This window comes from Chiloscyllium plagiosum, unplaced genomic scaffold (genome assembly GCF_037043375.1).
Source record: "Chiloscyllium plagiosum isolate Xiang-an unplaced genomic scaffold, Cpla_swu_hap1 HiC_scaffold_15, whole genome shotgun sequence".
NCBI classification, from domain to species: Eukaryota; Metazoa; Chordata; class Chondrichthyes; order Orectolobiformes; family Hemiscylliidae; genus Chiloscyllium; species Chiloscyllium plagiosum.
The window spans coordinates 24,212,102-24,234,103 of NW_028270153.1; the positions used below are offsets into that span (position 1 = coordinate 24,212,102).

Consider the following 22,002-nt stretch of genomic DNA (forward strand, 5'->3'; position numbering starts at 1 on the left):
GATGATTAATCATTCCATTAGGCAAATAGCGATTAGAACACAGACAAGGAATAACTGAGGCAAGAGGACACTGCAATTTGTAAAGAGGAATATTGATACCTATTGAGTATGGCTAAACATATTGAGTAAGACAAACTTATACACACTGGCAACATATACTGAACTTTACTCTTTCAAGCTTAGATAAATTAATATGTTGTATTCATGTGCAATTGGATCTGATAGCTCACAGTTGGAAGCACGATGAAGAATAGTTTACATTTGGTTGTGGGTTGTGGTTCCTGTACTATAAATTTAATTTATGCCACTCTTTGGGTTATTGATTGCATAAATTGTGTGTTTAAAAATGGGTCTGTATGTTAAATTGATGCATCGACTGGATTTAGAGACATCACCGGCATATTTAACACCTCTGTCCAAAATGTGGTATTATCTCAAGGAAATACATAATAATCTACAGGTGGTCACATGTGGTATGAGTTACGTAATTAGTACAATTCATTGTGTACACTGTAAAACATCTTGTTTTTCTAATCAACAGTATAACATTCTAACAACACAACATTTTATTTTATTGACATTTGTTTAGGGGTACTTTACCAAGTTTTACCTGAATTTCAGGCTTAGGGGCAAAGACATTCTGAGTTTGCACAGGAGTTGGAACCTCTTCATCAGGAAACTTAATAGCAACATCAGCCTAGGAGGGAATTTAAAAAAAATGTAGATTTACTGCTTGCATTTAAAAAAAACTCATAACAAAAGTCTTGGTCGTAATGTGACTTCCTAGTTTTGTGCTTGAATTACAAACAACTGAAATATTTCATGCCAAGTTAAGTTGTCTAAAGCACATGTTTAGAACATGAAAGAGTTTAAGGCATGAAAAGCTATTCCCCCCAACCCACCCCCAGTGAATTCCTTTAATGTTGTACAAATGGTGCATTTTTCGCATTATAACTTTACTGTAATCAATCAAAATTACTTAATGCTGAAAATATCCTGTTCCATTTAAATAAGAAAAATATACATGCATAGCTTCTTGAACATAATAAATCATTCCAAAGTCTTTAATAGAAGTCTGGTTAAATAAAAACATACTGAGACATATTGAGATATATTTGGCCAGGCCTGGTTAAAGGCGTTGGCTTGAAAGGACATCTTAAAGGAGGATTAGAAACAGAGTTAGAAATCCAGTTAGTGAACTGAAAACTAGTAGCTTTCAAAAAACCAGTTTTCACATTTGATAGCAAAGGACTAATTAATTACAAGATGTTTGACAACAACTACTTTCACAAGACCAGTTGTTGTAGGTTAATAATTCTGATGCATTGCACAGAAAGAGTGCCTAACAATTTTTATGTGATGAATTTCACAAAAATACTTTAGACAGCCATTTTAACTCTGGTTTCCAATCAATTTTTTTAAACAGTTTTGCACTGAACACGACCAACTCTGGAGCTCATTAGGTATTAGGAGTAATAAACATTTACCCTTATACTTTGTTTTGACTGGACTTGAACAATTACAAAACTCCTTTATAGAACTCCATGGAACAATTATGTGAGTTGGTAAACAGCATAGCAGATGGACTGACAAATCCCATAGTTGTGTTTGTTATTTGTTTCTAAATATTAGAATATATAGAGTCCACAATGCATCAAAAACACTGAACTGGACACAATGACAATCTAATACTTCACAAAGGGATTCTATTGGACTTACTATGCTTTAGATGAATATTATTCAATAACCAAATGTGGGTTCTCATTGAGATTACTGTAAATTTGGATTAGAAAACAAGCCAAACTGATAAATGTGCTTACTAAGGGATAAATTGTTACAATTTCTACTATTTTCTACTGCAGTTACATTTTGAAAATATTAAATACAAAATACATGAGAAAACTAATTCTGATTTTTTTTTAAAAGCAGGATGCATAAGTTTTAACTGGCTTGGATGTACAGTTACTTTGAGTATGGGTGAAGATTGGATTGGCAATCAGATGGAGTTCTAACTGTCCTGAATCATGGAACATTTCCTTCCTTTGTACTGTGATATTAGGTAATTTGACTGACAGTGAATTCTAGTGTTCAATATAGCATGTGTGAACTTTGCTCTGGAGTCATGTAGTAGAAAAGAAAAGCTCAAAATACAAATGCCATTCAGTAATAAGAAAAAGAACTGTACATTCTGATATTATGACAGGACGGGAGCTCTAATGGATGAGGTGTGCTGAGCACAATATTCACTGAGCTTAAGATCAAAGGTATGCTCAAAAAGGTAGTGATCATATTTTGTTTTTCACTTTACTGCACTGGACAAAGAAATTAAAACTATTTTGCCTGTAACAAGAGGGATAAAACAATGGTAGTTTATTTTTCTGAAAACATAATCAAGCACTCTGGTTATTTTCAGTCAATTGTAAAACAGCTTTGTAATGTTAGCATTCTGAGAACAAACAGCATACATTAAAATGAAATCATACCCTCAAACATTATCAGTATAACTGCAAAACTTCAAGTCTTGGTTTATCAAACACATCCAAGCAACGTAAACATAGTCAGAAAATTACTGGGATTGTTAAAATAAAAGCCATAGGATTCACTTCCATGAGTATTAACATCTTTGAAAAATAAATAATTTTCAACTGGAGAACAAAGACTTACCAGGTGCCAGAGAATTGGGTTTTCAATTGTTGCATCTCCAATGATCAAAAAGAGGGAATAGGTTCCAGAAACTGAGTTAAATTCAGATTTTCTTTCAGCCACATCTAGGTCAAATTTGTACACTTTTTTACTGTCTGGTTCTGCCACAAAAACGACCTCCTGATCAGTCTTCTGATTGTAGAGACGTACAAAAGTCTAAAACATACAATGTACCTTGCTATTAAATACTGCACAAGCAAATTATTGAGAAGGTCGATATTTTACAACAGACAATAATAAATTACTGCACAGAAAATGCACAACCAAATATTGCACACTGCACTAACAATTCATAAAGTAATAACTCTGCAACTTATAGGCCTTGCTGCAGTGACAGGAAAGGCAGATTTCCCCAATTCCTGAAATTCGCTCTGTTTGGCCACTTTCATCTTTACATCATTCCTATCATACTGCTTGCTTGCAATATAAACAAAGACACTATAAATCAAAATTGTTCCTTGAAATAGCTTAAGCAATTTGGCAAATGGAATTATGAAGACTGCTGCAACGTTTTATTGGCATGGGGGTGGGGGAGAGGTGGCGGTACTGCAGGAAAAAGAGAATTAATATAGAAATTTGGCTACAATCTTATTAAAAGCAGTGTGGGGTAATGCAAAATTCTTGTTTCAATCTTAAATCAGGCAGAGCACAGATGCTCAGTAGAGAATAATGTAGCAATTCTTTACACAAAAAGGATAACCGAGAAACAAAAGTACTCATGATTCAGTCTATCTGCAGCAAAATTCAGTGGACAGAAGCAAAAAATAAACACGTCTAGGTACGTTCAGCAGATCAGGCAGCATTTGCAGAGAGAACCAGAGTTAAATGTTTCAGGTTGATACTTTATCATCAGACTAATACTAAATATGTTGCCTTAGCTGATAAAATCATTTCTCTCCTTTGGAATTGGTGAGTTATCCTAACTTCTTGGAGCTGGAATGTCGCCAATATGATGGGGGAGGTTGCCAGGAGGCATGCCTGAGGTCTTCTCTCAACCAGTGTTTTTCCATAAGCAGAATCCTTGGTGAAACTGCTGAACAGTAGCTCATTACGGGCCCTTTCCACAATCATGAGAATCTTACTTGAATCAGAAGATCTCTCAGAATGGTGAGGGGATCATCCTTTATTGGCATTCCATGGACTGTAGAAGGGTTTAACAGTGGCAGTGGTCACCTCCAAAGCAATGGAATATAAGCACCATTTCCTACACTTGAATGGAGCTTGCAGCAAGCCTGGACCAAGCTTCTCTTCAATAAACTTCCCTCTCTACTAAAAATGGAGATGCCCTGTCCCTGGGTCTGCAACCTCAGCAGTGATCACTGCCAGCAGGAGCGATGACCCACTTAACAAGCTGTCGGGCCTTAGGACTTGAAGTCATCCTCAAGTAGACTACAGCCTCTAATTGGATGCCACTGACAGTGTGTCCATCTCCCACCCTTTCCTGGGATGGATGGTCACCTCTTTTGGCTCTGGAGGTGGGACTTTGGCTCACCCTGAAAAGCTTTGCCCATTGATCTGGACTGATACTAAGGGCATTTCCCCATAATAAGTTTGAACACATCAATTCATGTGAGTGTCTTGGTTTATTGTGTGTTCTAATTCTAGAACAGAAACTCTGCAGGTCAAAACTAAAAGTGCATCCTTGTTTCAAGAGGCAAATAAAAAAAGACACAGTTGGAATTAAACTGTACAATACATACTTGATGTGGAGTAAGCTCAGTTCCAGTATTCACGTCTACCAACTGGAATGATAATGCAAAGCTCTGGTGACTGTCAGCAGCAACAAGCCCCTTGGCTTTTGAAGGATAAGTCACCCTAATGGGAATTAATATTGAAAACTAAATTTTAAAATATTAATTAACTACATATTTAAAAATTCAGAAACATCATTTCAATTTCAAAAGTGGCACATATAATTACTACAAATGTTTCAGCATATTTAATACTAATTTGCTGTACCTGGTGGTCTTTGGTGAAATGCTTTGATCCCTGTCAACTACTGAGAGGTCAACATTAGTGATATCGACTTCAGTGGCAACCTTGACTTTGATCTAAAATCAGAAAGATAGACAAGTTAGAGACTTATAAATCACTACTGATGTAAGAACAATGCCAACAAAGTCTCAATAAATAGGAAAAGCAACAAGATTTTAGAATAGACATCAACACCATGTGTGAACATTATGGAGTGCCCAAATAAACCCCAGCCATGGTGTATTGCCAAAAGCAGAAGGCAGGAACATACACTGAGATGGAGGATCAGCCATGACTATTTTGAATGACGGAGCAGGCTTGAAGGGCTGAATGGCCTACTCTCTCTTCCAGATCTAAGTTTCTATCAAAATTGAACTCTATTAAACGTCTATGTCTTTGTGGATGACAATTTTCAAATTTTGACAAGCTGCAAGCCAATGCATCAGTTTTAACAATTTTAAAGACAAAATGTTTATAGAAATGAACATCGGCTACTATCTTCCACATCTAGATGTGACTGAACTCTCCTAATACGGCAGCAGCATGATTTAGATCAGTCACTTGACAAAATTGATGAAAAAACTGACATTTAAATAATTCCAGAGGGCATGTCATTTCTTATGGCATGCACTGAAAGGTGATTCTAAGAATTTTCATTTTTGAAATGAAAGTTTTAAAGGTAAGACTACAGAAAACAAGTTCACATATGGTAAGACCTCATTAGTGAATCAATGAAAATTTGACAGAAACGCTGTGGAGGAACAAAGTTAAATATAAACCTGAAAAAATACTGTTGAGTTGCCAGACTGCCATTCATTGTATTACATCAGACCAGAAAGAGACTTTGATATTATAACACTGGGTAACTCAGAATAAAGAAATCTGTTCAGCACCATTCAATTCTTTTACTTTTATGTGCATGACCAGTCTTCTGGTGGACACAGAATATGGAACCTAATAATTTTCTCATGTTATCAAATTACCCAGTTTATATTCTCACAGATCAGTGTCACTTAGACAAGGTGGCCTATTGGACTTGGTTTCAACTAATCACTACAGGCAAGATTAGGAATTTCAGTGAAGGAAGCATAAATACAAACCATACAGACTGGACAACAATTAAACCTATTTATCTTTCAACACTGTTTGCAAAGGTTATGGTACAAGCAATTGACGCCTCTAAATTCCACAACCTTAACATGAACACTTTGACACCTCTAAGTCAACTTGCAGAAAATGAGTAGTGCTAAGTTTGCCATTTAAGTACATTATAATAACAGTAACTGATATCCCAGGCTCCAACTATTTGATTGGCATCTCTAAAAAAAATTCCAAAATTAACCACTTCCCAACGTTCTTAAGTTTCTACAGAAATACAAAAAGTAAAATCTTTTCATTCTAACCAAATCTCATGTCGATCAACCTGATCATCTACTGCCACCTGTATTCAATTCAGAAGCATCCAACTATGCTTTGATGAACTACATTGTTGACACAGATTTATCAAAAAATTTAATATATTTTGTGGCAATGTCACTTAACATCTCTAAACAATACTATAGCCTCAAATTGGCATTTTACATTTCTATATTTGCAGTCACTAGATATTTTGTCCCTCCATCTGCAGTCTCTCCCCCAGACACCAAAAACAAACTGCAACTACACTCACTACTACTTTAAACTTCTGACCAAAGACAAGAGTTTGCAAAATTCAGCTGTACAGCTGCCTTGCCCACACTTTCTGGCACATCCACAGACTGCTATACTTTCTGGATTTCTAACCTCCTACCTCTAAGTTACATTTGTAAAATTTCATTAAAATGCCTCATCGGTAAATATGATTTCTCATTAAACAACTCCAAGTTTTAAAATGAAACTAAAAATGATTAACGTCGTCTTCTGCTGAACATACAAAATAAGTTAATCTTCAAATTATATATTTTATTAATATTCATCCAAGCACATGTGTGAAAAAATGTTCAAAATTGCTCATGCACAAACCTGTCCATTGAAGAATGCAATCTAATAGGCAATGAAATAACCATTTTGGTTAGATTAGATTCCCTAGTGTGGAAACAGGCCTTTTTAGCCCAACTAATCCACACCGACCCTCTGAAGAGTAACCCACCCAGACACATTTCCCTCTGACTAATGCACCTAACTCTACGGGCAATTAAGCATGTCCAATTCACCTAACCTGCACATCTTTGGACTGTGGGAGGAAACCGGAGTATATGGAGGAAACCTACGCAGACACAGGGAGAACGTGCAAACTCCACACAGTCACCAGAGACTGGAATTGAACCCAGGTCCTGGCGCTGTGAGACAGCAGTGCTAACCACTGTGCCACCCCGTGTTCTTGTATAACCAACTGACAAGAATTTTTTGTTCTGTTTAATTTCAACAGCATCTTCAATACAATCCTTACATACACTGTTTCAAACATTCCATCTTCCTTCTGATTTATTCTCTACTTTCCATGCTAACAAGAAATATATTAAAATGTTTTGTCTGATTCTTTTTCCAAGCCTCTCTCTCAATTGCTGCGCAAGTCTCTTCTTGATGTTTTTAAATCTTCTGCACAACTTCCATGTGTTAATTTATTGATGTTCCCAATTCTATCCTGAACATTATTTATGGAATTATTATACATAGCAAGGTATGCTGGATTAGAAATAGGCACCTGTATTTGAAAAAGAACAATTTAAGAATTGGTGAAACACTACTAAAGAAAGAAGGAAGCCTAAGGACCTGCAGGAAAGGAGGGGGGATAGGACGAAAGTTAAAGCAAGATGTAAACCAAGGGAGATCAGATTAGTGTATGGCAGGCAATGAGCGCAAAGCAAAGGTGGCAGCATCTGTGGAGACAAAAACAGAGCTAATGTTTCAAGTCCAGTAAGATATTTCTTCAGACCACACAGTCATGAAATAAAACCAGGAGTCCACGATCATTGATACAACTACAACAAATTACACTACATTCATCAAAATAATGTCAGTAGAACTGCTCTTTCATATTTATAGATGATTTTTTAAAAAAAGCCTATGCCAGTTAAAGCAAAGCACATACCTCCACATGGTTTCCCATAAAACGGCTATCACCCTCCACACTGAGAGAAAAGTCATAATATCCACTTGGTGGCTTTACTTCCATAAAATTCAATTCAAAGATATCACTAATGGAAAAAAAATGTGAAAATCATAGTGTGATCCTTTGACGAATAACAATAACTCAAAGCTGTTTGTTGTAGCTAAATTATCAATGGCTTTCTGCATTCATATAGCCAATAGCCTATTGCTAAACATTACGTACAAGTGATTTATGCTCATGACATGGTGAAATTTGGTGTTAACCATTTCAGGTGGTCTACAGAAACAAGAAAAAATACACACACAATCTTTTTTCTTACCCTTTCAAAGCAAAGGATGTTTGTTGAAGAACTGTGTTTTTTGCCATTGTAGACTTGGCACTTTCAACCTGAACATCAGCTGAAGTCAGAGTCTCAGACAAAATATTTGTCACATGCAACTGGAAACAAGCAATGAAAGAAAGATTAAGAGAAGAGTATGATAAATGCTTTGAGATATGCCGCTTCACAGAAGATATGTTCTAACTGTAGGTCAAATGCTGTTGCTTTTAAAATATAATCTTAAACACAGGTGAATACAATTGGCCTCTTGTGGGCATTACAATCTGCACTGTTTGCAGTGATTTTTAAAATCTTTCAGATAATGTAGGAGAGGCCTTTAAACTGAGCGGCTTTTTAGGCTATTTTAGAACGTCGGTAAGAAGCAACTATACTGCTGTAGATTGAGACTCACACCACAGCCAGAGTCAGTAAGAATCTCTTTGTCAGCTACATCGAACAGTTCTTTTCAGTACCTGCACAGGCACAGTACCCTAACTTTTCCGCCATTACATCGCGACTGCATCGGTGCAGCGTCCTGCATCCAGGCTGAACGGGAGCAATTCATAGACTTTGCCCACAACCTACACCCCGCCCTCAAAATAACTTGGTCCATCTCAGACATCTCCCTCCCCTTTCTTGACCTCATCATTTCCATTTCCGGCAACAGTCTCCAGATGGTCATTTACTATAAACCTACAGACTCCCATAACTACCTGGACTACACCTCCTCCCACCCAGTACCCTGCAAGAACTCCATCCCATTCTCCCAAATCCTCTGCCTCCACCGCATCTGCTCAGATGAGGAGACATTCCACTTGCAAGCATCCCAGATGTGCACCTATTTTGAACAATGTGCTTTTCCTCCTGCTGTCATCCAGACAGCCCTCCACCACACCACCTCCCCGCTCCACTGCTCTAAACCGCGCCCTCCACCTCAGTGCAATGAAGACAAGGTCCCCCTTGTCCTCACCTACCACTCCACCAGTCTCCACATCCAATGCATCACCCTCGAGCAGTTCTGCCAACTCCAAATAGACCCCACCAGCAAGAACATCTTCCCATCCCCACCCCTCTGTGTTTTGCAAGGACCATTCCCTCCGACACTCCTTGGTTCACGCCACCCCTGCCACTGAACCCCCTGCAACCAGAAGAAAATGCAAAACCTGCTGGTACACCACCCACCTCATCTCCACCCATGGACCCAAACAATCCTTTCAGGTGAGACAGAGGTTCACCTGCCTCTCTTCCAACCTAGTTTCCTGCATCAGGTGCTCCCAATGTGGTCTTCTCCACATCGTGGAGATTGAACAAACTCAGGGAACAGCTCCCCGAGAATTGAAGCCAGGTCTGCTGGGACCGACCAGACCTCCCAGTCACAGTCCATTTCAATTTGCCCAACCACGCCCTTTCCGTCATGACCATCGTTGGCCTCCTCCATTGTCAAACCAAACCACAGCTCCTATTGAAGGAGCAACACCATATCTTCCACCTGGCCACCCTACAACCTGAAGAACTCAACATTGAGTTCTTACATTTCAAATAACCTCCCTCCTGCCTCTGCCCCCCTCCCTTTCTTTGCTCCCAGCCACCAACCGGATTCATTCCTCCCATTCCCTCTACCTGTCTGCACCTATCTCCACTTCATCACCCTGCCCCCACCTCCGCCTTTATCTGCAGCTCCCCCCACACCCACTCCCAGTCCTGAAGAAGGGTTACACCAGAAACTTCAACTTCCCCACCTCCTGTTGCTGCCTGGCTTGCTGTGTTCTTCCAGCCTCCTGCCTGTCTACTTTGGATTCCGGCACCTGCAGTTGTTTGTCTCTAAGCAGAGTCAGTAAGAATGACAGTTTCCTTCCCAAAAGGAACGCCAAATCCTATGTCCAATTAGCTCAACATTATATTTAGAATTGTGTCAAAAATGGTTTCCCTAAACACCAAATGTTGACATAATCCTGTAAACAAAAAATATTCAGGCACCAACGTGGCTCCAAAACAAAACAAATACAAAAGGCTTTGTTAACAAACTTGCTTCAGTTGTAACCCAAACTAAAACCTAACCATCATCATTTTCACCATGAAACGTTATCTAGCTCCAAATAAATTTCCCATAATTTGATTTTAAATACCAAGACTAGATGTACACCATATAATTTTTTTCTCTAATTTAACACTCCATAAAAGTAGCTATTAATTTTGTTCAGTGATCTGAATAAGTGTAAAGTGCACTGCTTCCCCAGTGACAAACGTTATACAATAATTGCATTATGTTGAAAATACCAAACATTTAAATGGCAAGTCATGTAGCTAGATGCATTCAAATCTTATTTAAAATTGGATTAAAATAATAACAGTATAGTACCAGATGAACATCACTTCTTTTCAGATACACTTTACATAATCTTCACATGCTCTTTTAACCTGAATTAGGACCAAAACCAGATATCAGTCCCTCCCTTGTCACCAACGTGGCTCCAAAATTGGAGGAGATGGTGAACCAGAATTAATTCTAATAAATTGCTCCTATTTCATGAGGCAAAGGAATATTCAAAGTTTTTTTCAGTGCAAGTGTCATGCTAAAATTGGACCTTCTTTTATAATTTTCTTTCAGTTTCAGTAAGTCTACAAAGTAACAATCTTTGAAAACATCCATATACTTTTATCTGAATGTTATATGATATGCTTAAATTCTATATGACCAAGGGAACCAAGAGAAACTCTTTCAAAAAGTTGCCTATTCCAAATAATGTCAAGTTAACTGGCATGATTTCCTGTCATGGTTTTAGGTGATGTTTTACTATGTTTTCTCACGTTAATCTGAACATTAAAAGATCCCAGGCTTCTGTCACTTTTAAACTATTTAGTCTTGGAATGGGATGTGGGTATTTCCTGCAAGCCACCATCTGTCACCAATCTTTAACTACCTTTGAACCTCACCAAAACAAAGTTACCTTCAGGTACTCTACAGCCACTTGTCCTCCTGAGCTTACACTTCACAGTTCCCCACCCATTTAGATCGCTCAATGAGCTGAATTCAATTTTGTATGTAGCATCTGCTAAGTCAGCTTAACTGTTGAAATATTTTTCTTTAACTTCTGGTAGGTTTTGTTCAATTGATTTTAGAAAAGCAAACTGTTGGAGAAAAACAAAACTTCAATTTACAGATTTCAGGGCTTTGTGAAAATGAGAAAGCATTATGCAGGTTGTACTTCCTTAAATCTCTGCTCTTTGGTCGGGCAACAAGTGTAATCTGGCATCTGCAGTACTCCCAATTTTCCCTGTAATGGCATCCACAGTATCTGCATCTATCTTGTATTACTTTATTTACACTTTGACTAATTAGGATATCCTAAATCATGTTTTTGGTATCCAATTGAAAAATCATTCCCCCATTAGGCATGTGATTGATACAGGTCAAGATAGATTTTATTCAATTGTGAGAATAAAGGGTTTGTGCATTGAACGTACTTGATATTTCTGATGGCTTAAAAAGCTTCATAATGACTTCAGTCACTGACTATGGAACTCAAGTGAATGACTTGCTTTTGATTGATTTAGAATTGCTTTGACTCTAATATGTGACAACCCTGAAGAACTAGCCCAAAAGGGCTGCTGGATTAAGGAAGTACAACTTGTATTGATTTTGCATACGTTATCTTTGATACAAATTTTAGGAAGTTTAAAAACAGATTTTTTAAAGAAAACGTAAGACAACAAATGTAAGGAAGGGAAATTATTTTGCCTCTTTTCTCTATCATAAATTATTACATTTAAAAAAAAATTTTAAATTAAATGATTGAGTACAAACGGCGAGAATCAAGTTCTCTAGTCCACAATGCTGTCATAATTTCTTATCTCTGCAATACTGGATTCCAGGACCCAGCATCCATTTATTAACTCCATCTTTAAGTGACACACGACTACATTTGATTTTACATTACATATATTCCTGTTCTTATAAACAAAGCACATACTTTAACCTAATATTCACATAAGAAAGTTTAAACTGTTTTATCTCATTCACCATGTTAGCTTGGTTCACCTCCAAAGGAACTGAAGATATATTCACAACCGACAAAAAATATCTGCTTCCAAGTTTTCAAGGGATATTATTGTTGCACCCTTCCACAATTCACATCAGTTTGGTCAACAAGAATCAACTCTTAACATGTCCAGCTTACTTAAGGCAGCAATTGAAGTCGGTGAACCAGAGAAGGGACCAAAAGTAGGTTCAAATTCCCATCACATCAGTAAGAGGAAAAAGTTTCTCAGTTTGGACAATCAAGTTACTTTCGTTAAAGAAGTTGAACTAAGCACAAATGGGCAGAAGTTACCTTTAGGTTGGGCTTCTTGTGCGAAACAGAAGCAATTCCTTCAGCTACGACAATGACTGGAATATGGTACTGATTATGGGACAAAGCCGCTGCAGCACAGGCAATGCTGAAAGCCTCGGACAATGTGGTAAAATGTTTCTTACTGAATATAGCATTGACAAGCTGAATGACTTGATCCTGAAAGTAAAAGAAAAGCTAAATTTTGCAGATTTACTGACAGGAATAAAATTAATTGATAACAATACAATATCGCTATATCCCAGAGGTCCATTTTTTACTTAACAGATTGAATATCAGATTTATTTTTCTTTTATATCTTTTACATGGTATGCATATCAATCAAAGCATTATTTAATATAAGGAACAATTGAAGACAGTTATCAGAGTTAAAATACCAAGAATACATATTGTGTACAATGTTCTATCACAGATTAATGAAGTGACATAACTAAATACTGGAATTCTTTTGGTTGAGTGACTGTCCATAGCATTTCTGTATTGTAAAGTTCATCAAGAAAATTAAAACAATCTCAGTGCTATGGCTCAAGTATCCAGTCTAAGCTCTTGTGCTCCTGTACAAAGCAAGGGGGAAAATGGGTGAACTGAGATCCACTCCCTAGTGAAGTCCAGGTCTGAGGTGTTCAAGTCAGGCAACCTGGACCTAATCAGGAAATTCAGGTACCATGTTTGCAAGGCCATCAGACCACAAGAGCAATACTAAACTAAACTTGAGGCTCAGACTAACCACATGGACACCCATTGTTTGTGGCAAGGCTTACACGACATATGGGCTACAAAGCAAAGTCAAACCGAATTGCAGGCAACAGGTCAACCATACCCAATGAGCTCAATGCATTCGATACTTGCTTTGAACAGAAAGGTTGTGAATTGATGTCACATATCACTAGGTTCATCTGTACCTTTGGTCACTGGTGCTGGACATTAGATTGGCCTTAAAGGTGAACCCATGGAAAGCCATTGGCCCATGAGTCTCCAGCCATGCACTCAGATCCTGCAAGGACCAGCTAGGGACAGGGGAGTATTCGCAGACATTTTCAACTACTCCTTACTATGATCTTAATTCCTCTCCTGCTTCAAGAAGACCTCCATCGCCCCAGTGCCAAAGAAACATCACGCAGCATTTCTCAATGACTACCACCTGCAATGTGGTCCATAATTATGGATTGCTTTAAGTGGCAGGTCATGGCTCACATCAGCTCCAGCCTCCCAGATTTTGACGATCCCTTGCAATTTGCCTACTGATGCAAAATGTCCATGGCAGACCCCATTTCCCTGGCCCTACACTCATCCCTGGAAGATCTGGACAACAAGGATACCTATGTCAGGCTCTCACTTATTGAGCTGGAAATGTGTTGCTGGAAAAGCGCAGCAGGTCAGGCAGCATCCAGGGAACAGGAGAATCGACGTTTCGGGCATAAGCCCTTCTTCAGCCCTTCTTCTCACTTATTGACTACAGCTCCACCTTCAACACCATAATTCCAAACAAATTCATCTTCAAACTCTGAGACCTAGGTCTCTGCTCCTGCTCTGCAAGTGAATTCTCGACTTCCTGACCAATAGAATGCAGTCAGTAAGAACAGGCAACAACACCTCCATGATAATCCTCAACACCAGTGCCCCGCAAGGCTGCACACTTAGCCCCCTACTATACTCTTTGTATACACAGGACTGAGATCAAATTCTGCCCCAATTCCATTTACAAGTTTTTTGATGACACCACTGCTGTAGTTCGGATCTCAAACAATGATGAGACAGAGAACAGTAAGGAGATAGAATGCTTAGCGGTATGGTCTAAAGGCAACAATCTCTCCAACAGCAAAATAAAAGAGCTGGTCATTGACTTCAGGAAGCAGAGTGGAGGGCATGCCCCTATCTTCAACAATGGCACTGAGGTGGAGATGGTCAACAGCGCTAAGGTCCTGGGAATCATGATCACTAACAATCTGCTCTTATCCACCCATGGTAAAAACGAGGTAAAACCTGATGAAGGGCTTTTGCCCGAAATGTCGATTTTGCCTGTCCTCGGATGCTGCCTGAATTGCTGTGCTCTTCCAGCACCACTAATCCAGAACCTTATCCACCCATGTCAACACAACCGTTAAGAACAAACAATATCGCCTATACTTCCTCAGAAGGCTAAGAAAATTTGGCATGCCCATAAGGATCTTACACATTTTTATAGATGCACCATGTAAAGCACCCTATTTGGATTCATCTCAGCGTGGTATGGTTCTTCCCAAGACCACAAGAAACTAGAGTTTGGAACATAGCACAGTCCATCATGCAAATCAGCTTCCCATCCACTGCCTTCATCTACACTTCAGGCAGCATCAGTAAAGCAACCAACATCACTAAAGACACCTCCCATCCCATCTCTTCCATCCTCTTCTGTCAAACAGAAGATATAAAAGTTTGAATATATCTACAAACAGATTCAGGAACAGCTTCTTCCACACTGTTGTCAGACTTCTGAATAGACCTCTTAAATATTAGTATAGATCTTTCTCTGCATCATCTCTGTCGCCATGCACTGTATTTTGCACTCTGATTGTGTTACACTTGGAGCCTGTGAAGCATGCAAGACAACACGTTTCACTGTATCTTGGTACAGGTGGCAAATCAATTGGGCGCAAAGCCTGAACATGTCTGTAGTGGAAATTATAAATCTGCATAAAATCTCAGTATGACCCAGCTTGGAAAACGATACACAACTCTGGGCTCCGGAGCGGGACCTGTACCTGTGGGTGTCTGCTTCAAAGGCTGAAGCGTTATCAGACTGCCAAGGCTGTCTAATCAGGTTTTGTCATACTGTGCCGGAAAAATAAAAGTTAATACAATTGTGACCGATCTATCATGAAGCAGGAGGCACCATACTTTGGTCCCCATGCAAAGTGGCTTAAACAAAATATTCTAAAAGCCTAGATGTATAAAGATGTTCCTTCTGCTAGCATAGATTAGATTAGATTACATTACAATGTGGAAACAGGCCCTTCGGCCCAACAAGTCCACACCGACCCGCCGAAGCGTAACCCACCCAAACCCCTACATTTACCCCATACCTCACACTACGGGAAATTTAGCATGGCCAATTCACCTAACCTGCACATCTTTGGACTGTGGGAGGAAACCGGAGCACCCGGAGGAAACCCACGCAGACACGGGGAGAACGTGCAAACTCCACACAGTCAGTCGCCTGAGGCGGGAACTGAACCCAGGGCTCTGGCGCTGTGAGGCAGCAGTGCTAACCACTGTGCCACCGTGCCGCCCTAATCGCCACCGTGCCGCCTAGAATCGCCACAAATTATGTATGTGCATGCTTGAGCATACAATTATAAAAATAACACCACTTAAGATTTTTCCTTTTAAGTACACTGAGTATTAGCTCTACAACATAACTAATTCCTTCAGTTTCACTGTGCTCACCTCTTTGATTGCTGGCTCCATTCCAGCATGGTCAGAAAGTTTATATGCTGCACTCACAAACAAAGCAGTTGTTTCTAATCCTTCTTCGAATTGAAGATAAATACCTCCCAAATCATCAAGACGTGCAACCAGATCCTTAAAAAAAAAATAAAGTTAACAACAAGAGGTTTTTCTCCCTAAAATAAAGAAAACTTGAACTTGTGTTATTGTTTACATCAAAGAGTTTTTTTGGTGTGGTTTAAAACCAAAAAGACTTCATAGAGGCACTGTGAGGCTTCCATAACTTCTGAATTCTGCTTCTCCAAATGTTATGTTCGATATTTGTAATGACAGTAATCAATTTTCTACTTAACTTCATAGTCACAATTCTAAATACTTTTTTTCATTAGGAATGGTAAAATTGCTCGAGTACTCTGTTACTATTCCATTCATCACTCTGCTAAGGGTGAAAGTCACATCAATGTTTGCAGTATTAAAGACAATATTGTTTATCTTAACCTGGCATGCCATGGATTTCAGTGAGAGGTAAGCAGAGGAGAAGGAGCAGAGCACAATAAATGGAAAATATCTAAACAAGAAACAATGCGATGCAATCCACATCAATTAGTCATTGAGAGAGATAATAACAATTTGTTAGCAGGGTATCTGTACCAAGAAAATACATTCTTAAGAATTAGCACTTGAGTGTATTGGCTTCTTTCGTTTGATAAGTGTATTGTAGTTAAAAAAACCCATATACACTAAAGAACATTTTGATTGCTTTTTGTTTTGATAATCTTTTGGTTTTTGAAAATTGCATAAATACGCAGAGAAATTTGTTCAAATATCTATTTGATAAACAGCTGCCTTTAAACTAGTTGAATTCTAAAGATCCTGGTAGTTCTTTCAAAGCTATTTATTTGATTGCGTTTTCTAGTGAAATTATTTTCCCTCGTGTACAGAAAGCTAGTTAAGTCAGATACTTCCATATTTAGTAACCAACAAGAACTAAATAAGTAAGAAAATTAATCTGAGCATAGTTTAGTGAAGTGTTTGCCACTATTTTTTAGTTAGACTTGAACAATTTTAACAACTGCTGTAAAATGTAATGATTGCTTGTTTTGTAGCAGTAAATGGATTTGCCTGGCAACAACAGCCTTAAACAAAGTCGAGCATAGCATTATTTTCCTATCTTTTGAAAACAAGATAGACCCAGTGAGGCACTGATATGACTAATAAAAAACAAGTGTTATTTCCTGGACAATTATTAATTTTATCTAGGTATCAGAACATGGGAAATCAAAGCTGATCTACAAGTCTGAAATCAAAAGAAAAATAGGTTAAAAAGGTAAAACAAATCCAGGAATCCAAGAAATACTAAATAGCAAACACGTTTACAAAGGAATTTATCACAAAACGTTGATCTTTGACAGTATAATGAAAAATGTTTAATCTCAATTCCATGCTATTTGACATCTGAGAGGTACCTCTTCATTTAGAGAGGTGACTGGTGGTGAGCTTAATCCAACAGTCATCATACCAATTCTCTCTTTTGGGGGGAGTCAAGAAGGCCAGACATTCATGGTAACCTCATCTGGTGTGGGAACTGAACCAGCAACTTTGACATCACTCTGCTTCCCAGTCCTTTGTGAAGGATACAACCTGAACTTCAATCTATGGTTAAGTAGGTTATAGTAGGCTACGAACAGTAAAGCCTAAAAAAGGTCCACGCCAACCTGTGAATCACTTAAGCCAATTTTCAGTTTTAAAATAAAGAGGCTTGATTACCTTGTGCTAAGGGAGCTCCACTAGTTTGTTTTCCCATCAACATAACTACAAATTATATTTAAGAAAAGTAAGGTGACAGCAATTTGGAATTTATCTTAGGACATGGGAGCCTCTCGGACATGATTACTCGAAAGGGAAAACTGCTCAATGCATTATATCGCAAGGGTATAATAATGACAGCATGCCATAAATTCTGCCTTAGGTGAAGCACACAGTTGTCATACTGATCAAATTTATAAATTTAGTTACATTTAAAAAAGGAGAAACTTTTTTTGGAATTTGTAATATTGAATATAAAGTAATTTCCGAAGTTCACAGGAACATGCAACTCTATGTCTAAGAGTTATCATACTTTTGAAACAAAACCAAGGTTATCCCTGCCCAAATAAAATACATCAATTATAAAAAATCTCAAAACTTGCGAATTACCTTTATCCAAATGGTCAGAAGTTCACACTTGTGCATACAAGTAATATGATAGTTGCTTTAGAATTTGTATGTGTAATATTGCAATCTCTGCTCTAATGTTTGCAGATGAAAGTTAATCATCGATCCCATCTATACTGCAAGCAGGAATGTTTCATTCTAAAACAAACAATTTTTCTAAAACCTAAATGCAATCCCTCTCATCACCAATGACAACCTTATTTTTCCTCCATCCAGCATTGAAACAAAGGTACATACCTCAATCTCTTCCAGAATGCTCCTTAGATCAGCCTGCTGAGATAGGTAAGAAGCAGCAAACAATGCATGGATAATTCTGTAAGAAATAACACCACATTCAGGGATGTTAATTGTAAGAGGTCCATTTTCCTATATATGTTAATTTAACTTTATTATAGTCAGCATCCCTAACTATTTTCATAAGATTGTTACCATGGCAAATGTAACCAGAAATGTCTATTTATATATTTGCAATCTCACATCGAAGAGGTGATCAGAAGAAGTTTCATTTAACGACCCGACAATCTTATATCACAATGTACTGGTAAATGAAAACCAGAATAATCAGATTATACTAACAGAGTATCTGTAATCTCATTATTTCTGTAAAATCAAAAGATTGGAATGATCTGAGGTTACTCATTTTATTGAGACTCCGGTTGAGATCACAAAATTATGATTTGGTTTTGCACTTTTTGTACTGTCCCTTTCAACAAAAAGACGTTTTCCATCATTCTCAGATACCTTTATCATTTAGCAGCTAAGTAAAGCATAGCACAACTTTCTCTATAATTTTAATTACAGTTGCAACCTCTGATCAGTATTCCCAAGTGAAGTTTACAATATTATGGCTTTAAGACATGTAGTTTCTCTGTTTCTTTTTAAATGTGTGACTGCTCCCACAGAACCAGGATTTTTAGTTTTCGCTTTCTGCTAAAATTGCAGGTGAGACAATCTATTTTATTGAATTTGCTTTTGCCAAGGGTGCGTTAATGGGATGTTACTGCACTGGAACAGTTAATTAGTCAACATACTATTTTGTTAAGCATTTTCATAGAGTAACAGTTAAGTCAATTCTTTTCTTTTGACTATTTTTACACTACAGTTAAAATACAAAGTGCGATTTGCTTAAAGTCAACTAGTTTGACTAATCTAATTGCATCTGGAATGCACATTAACATTTAAGGCAGCATGGTGGCTCAGTGGCTAGCACTGCTGCCTCACAGCACCAGGGACCTAAGTTCGATTTCAGCCTTGGGTGACTGTCTGTGTGGAGTTTGCACATTCTCCCAGTGTCTGCGTGGGTTTGCTGCGGGTGCTCCAGTTTCTTCCCACAGTCCAAAGATGTGCAGGTTAGGTGACTTGTACACACCAAAATTGCCTATATAGTGTTCAGGATGTGTGGGTTTGGTGCATTAGTCAGGGTAAATAAGGCAGGGGAATGGGTCTGGGTGAGTTACTCTTGGAAGGGTCAGTATGGACTTGTTGGACCGAAGGGCCTGTTTCCATAATATAAAATAAGAAAAAAAGTTAGGGTCTCTGTTATCTTAATGTATTTTGAGGGGGCTTAGTCTGATGCAAAAGAACAGGAATGTCCAACATCATCTTTATACACCACTGGGTGTTAGGAGATGTATATAAAGTTTAAATCGATGTATTTTTATTCAGCTACATTTATTTCAATACAGACCTCACTGATCTAATTTTGGACTATTGACCAATAAGACAACAGTATTTAATAACCCACTTCCAGGACAAACCAGGGATTAAAAAAAGCACAATTACAGCTGAATTGCCTAGGCTTCAGGAATTCAATTGCCTGGGGTCAGGGCTACAGACCTCTGTCTCTCTATACCTTCAAGTTCACATTTCACCTTCATTACAGTCATACTGAGCAAAACCTCTGATGTGACTCTAAGGTTACCTAGGTATTAAGAACATTGTTGTTTTTTTTAAAAACGTGCACATATGTAGCTTATTTCAATGTAGTTAAAAACATACGGACTCTTGATCACATACTAGTATGATTTCTGAGAACTGATTCGTAAAAGCACTGATTTACACAAAGATTTCAAATTAATCAATTACGAAAAATTTCTAGAGCTCACCAATAACTGAAATAAAAGGAAAGCCTTACCCCAAAGATCCATCATCTTTAGATAGGTGAGCAGAAAGAGCTGCAAGAACATCCCGAGATGCCACAGGAAGAGCAAGATTACTCAAAGCTCCAACTGCATGGTAAATCTGGGTAACTGAAGAATCATCGCTCACAGCTGCCAACAAAAGATCTCGAGTTTCATTGCTGACTTTAATCTGTGAATGCATTTGAGACAAAAGTAAGCAGCTGCTAATTGCCGTTCCTACTTGTCGCACTGTCATTCATAGTTGTAACCTCTTACACTTGTCAGTTCTCATAGAACACCATTGTTTTCCACAGCTCAACAGGACAGATGCACACATCTATGAAATAAACGAGCTGCATTTTAGATTGTGGACTGCACTTCAACATAAAAATACTATTGAAGCGCTGTCCTAAACAAGAGAATACTGTGACATCCTTTTCACTACACTACTGTATATGACAATAGTCCATGCTGGACAGAGTTGTACTAACATTCTATTGCTACAGAAATATCATGGAGGTAGCTCAATATAAAGCTGGCAGCATTAGTATCATGAAGCTTCTATCACGTACTATTAAATCTTGCAGATACATACAGCTAATCAAACTTGTATAAGCGCTTAAAACATGTTTGTACAAATGCTATTTAAAACATCAGATTTCCTGTATTACTACCACTTCTGTGCTTTCATACAGGCCCTTCAGTAAAACATGACCATTTCATGACAGAAATCAATTGTGGAAAGAGGTTTTGCAACCTGTACTTTGCTTGGGTCCACAGGAGTGGGGCAGAGCATGGATAAAGAGTGGAGCTGGAAAAAGCACAGTATGTCAAGCAGTAGAGGAGAAGGGGAGTCGACATTTCAATATGTTTTTCAAAGCATAATAGCAAAATAAAACAATTCATTGTAAGTTATTTTCTGCATAACTTACTTCACAATTCGAGAGGGCTTGACTCGCTTCAGCAGCGTAGAAAAGGGAGTCAACATTTCTGGAGTCTACTTGCGATTTCAAAAAGTTGCAAGCGACCTGATTGAAAAGAAGAGATCCAGAAATCACCTTCCGCTAGTTATACAATTATTTCTATTCAAGAAACAACAAAAAATTGTGTTAATTGCGTATGCACTTTTTTTAACAAACTGATGGAATAATCCATTCACTGTGGTTCCAAACGGTTGTTCCAGAACTATTCTGCTGAGTGTAATGCAGCAAAACAAATAACTGACTAATTTCCAAGACTAATCTTCACATTGATAAGAAAACAAAACCAAATTATTAAAATGTAATCATGGACAAACTACAAACCTCTACTTTTACATAACTTTGTCAAATTTGTTAAAGGTACTAGATCGGCAAAATTCCTTACGGCCTCACAAAAGATGTTCTATTCTTGAAGCCAATCAGTTTTCCTTAAATACAGATTATGTAAGCAAGCTTTTAAACTCTCATTACCTTTGGCACCTTCCTTATTTCTCCTCATCATTTGGCACTACATTTAAAGGATGGGAAAATCCTTAACATATTGGATCAAACAATATTTTGAAGCACATCTACACTCAAGAGAGGTAGATGTTTAGAAGTCTCTTCCATGAATAGCAGTGGATGCTGGATCAGTTGTTAATTTTAAATCTGAGATAAATAAATTTTTGTTAAGTGAAGGTGTTAAGGGATTTAAGTCAAAGACAAGCTAGACCACAGATCAGTCATGATCTTAATGAATGGTGGAACAGGTTCGAAGGGCTGAATGACCTATTCCTAAGAGAATCTGCAATACTTCATTTTCCAACTGTTGGACAAATTTCCCTGT

General features: G+C 38.0%; 1 protein-coding gene across 2 annotated transcripts in view; it reads right to left on the minus strand.

Moving 5' to 3' along the window:
* The window catches only part of rpn2 (ribophorin II), a 53,585-nt gene that overhangs the window by 18,427 nt on the left and 13,156 nt on the right, over positions 1-22,002 (minus strand). For both annotated transcript variants that reach the window (XM_043710598.2, XM_043710601.2), the window contains exons 3-13: positions 21,129-21,224; positions 20,211-20,386; positions 18,314-18,389; positions 15,863-15,997; positions 12,419-12,595; positions 8,088-8,206; positions 7,748-7,853; positions 4,663-4,754; positions 4,404-4,518; positions 2,665-2,859; positions 611-697 (exon numbers count right to left, since the gene is read on the minus strand). In XM_043710598.2, the coding sequence (XP_043566533.1) occupies positions 611-697; positions 2,665-2,859; positions 4,404-4,518; positions 4,663-4,754; positions 7,748-7,853; positions 8,088-8,206; positions 12,419-12,595; positions 15,863-15,997; positions 18,314-18,389; positions 20,211-20,386; positions 21,129-21,224 (1,374 nt within the window). The remainder of the gene's footprint in view (positions 1-610; positions 698-2,664; positions 2,860-4,403; positions 4,519-4,662; positions 4,755-7,747; positions 7,854-8,087; positions 8,207-12,418; positions 12,596-15,862; positions 15,998-18,313; positions 18,390-20,210; positions 20,387-21,128; positions 21,225-22,002) is intronic.